Below are 2,127 nucleotides of genomic sequence, written 5' to 3' on the forward strand. Positions count from 1 at the left end.
AAAAAATTTTACGATTTTTCAACCACAAAATTACTGCAAATTTTCGCAATTTTGACATATTCGTATAAATTAAACTTTAAGCACTTATAAAAAAAAATTGTGACTAACGATTTTGGATTTTTTTTTTATCACTGTGAGAACAACTTATAAGAAACCTTGTATTAAATTTTCAAAGTTTTCTATCCAACCAAAAATTTTTTATCGTTATTTTAAAAAAAAATACTTAGAAAAATTGAAAATTTCATTTGTCTATAAATAGCTCAAAAAAAGTCGAAACACTTTGAAAATTTAACCCTGTATAGACAACGCTAATATAAACATCTGTTGCAAATTTCAAGTGCTTACAATAATTATTTTTTGAGTTACAGTAAAATTAAGTTTTCGTTTTTGTCAAAAATTGGTTTTGCGTAAAAATTCGCGTTTTTCCGTTATTTTTTTAAGGTTTTTCCTGCCGCTTTTGAAAAGTATTGGGAAATTTTCACTTTTGACCCCCCAAAGTACCAACTAGATTCACTTTCCTTTCAGAAAAGGTACAAATAACACATCATTGTAAAATCAATACATTCATCACTTCGTTCAGAATCTAAAACAATTATTGTTGAATACATTGCAATATGCGGACCGATTTACATGAATTCATTTTTAATTAATCAGATTTTGAAATAAAATTTAAAAAAATCTTTTAAACAATTAATATAGGTAATAATAATATTTTTTTTTTAATTTCTAAAAAAACAACGTATTTAAAATTAGTTTAAGATGTATTAAAGAAAAAATATTTTAAAATACAAATGTCAAAGACATGACAAGATGATTCACATGTATAGGTATATAAGGTACCTTAGATACTTCTATCTTTTTTTTTATGTGACACAGCGATACGTGGGGAGGGGGTGTGCTGTTTGCACATAATATGCAGAATTGTCAATTCATCGTATTAGCATAATTTACGATACACAATTGGGTTGCCTTGCATCTAAGACACTGAAAATCTCTGGGCACATATAATGTAATGTATTATTGTAGTGTTCATATTATTATACTTACGCCGCCCCAACCGAGAGCTCTGGCCAGGTCATTTCCCGTGCCCAACGGTAGCACACCCACCGGAAACGATACGGCGTTGGCTATTTGGTCCAAGATAGACAGCACCCACCCGACGGTGCCGTCGCCACCGCACGCCAACACCCGGAGGTTCGGCACCTTCTTGTACAGTTCCAGGCCCATCCTGGGACCGCCCCGGCTGAGGTCGAACACTTGCCTGGGATTCAGGTGCCACTGGAATTTCTGCAGCAGCTTAACACCCTGGTTGCCGCCAGACTTTGGGTTTATAAATATTATCACAGGCTTGACGTTCACCGTCGGGATCGGTTTTATAACGAACAGCTTGTCTTCTTTGTCCGGCTGCATAACACAATAATAATATATTATTATAAATACAATACTATATACAAGACAATATAGGTATAATTTAGTATTTACACGTTACATCAGTAGGCGAGTAAATAGGGAACTTGGGGAGACTAAGACCCCCCTCCTCCCAAAATCACTATTCTAAGAAACTCCAAATCAGATACGCATCAAGTAAGTATCTATTAATAGTACCTATAGTAAATTTATTATTGAAAAAATAATTATTGAAATATTTGAAATATTGTTTTTGTTAGTACATTGTTCCTGATAAGAAATGTTGATATATATGTCAATATATAAAACGATGTTGAGCAGTTTGTGCATTTAGTTATGAACCCCGTTCTTAGTGTCCACATCAGCCGGTGTCACTAGCTCTCGGATGGGTGACCACTCGGGATTTTTAGTGACAAATCCTTGCTACACATAAACACACGTGTTAAAACCCTATATTAGTAACAACCCTACAGTACCCCAGGCTAAACCCCAGGAAAAAAATATTTGTTTTATTCAATGGACCTACTTAAGTATAAGGTCCAAGTTTTTTTCGTAGAAAATATAGCGGTGAGAGGACAATATGACTAGACTGTGTAATATTATTATATGATGACATGTGTGTATCATCTGTGTATATTTTACTCCGCAAAGATATAAAATGATATTGAATGCAAACTATATGTGATTGATGAAAAAATATTTAGTAATTGTAAGTCACAT

The 2,127-nt window shown here is 33.3% G+C and overlaps 1 protein-coding gene across 1 annotated transcript in view; it reads right to left on the reverse strand.

Moving 5' to 3' along the window:
* The window catches only part of LOC100163751 (eye-specific diacylglycerol kinase), a 14,272-nt gene extending 12,840 nt beyond the window's left edge, over window positions 1-1,432 (reverse strand). The window contains exon 1 of the mRNA XM_029491126.1: window positions 1,048-1,432. Coding sequence (XP_029346986.1) covers window positions 1,048-1,410 — 363 coding nt within the window. The 5' untranslated portion in view covers window positions 1,411-1,432. The remainder of the gene's footprint in view (window positions 1-1,047) is intronic.
* Window positions 1,433-2,127: the final 695 nt, after the last annotated feature.

Source organism: Acyrthosiphon pisum, chromosome A3, assembly GCF_005508785.2.
Source record: "Acyrthosiphon pisum isolate AL4f chromosome A3, pea_aphid_22Mar2018_4r6ur, whole genome shotgun sequence".
NCBI lineage: Eukaryota > Metazoa > Arthropoda > Insecta > Hemiptera > Aphididae > Acyrthosiphon > Acyrthosiphon pisum.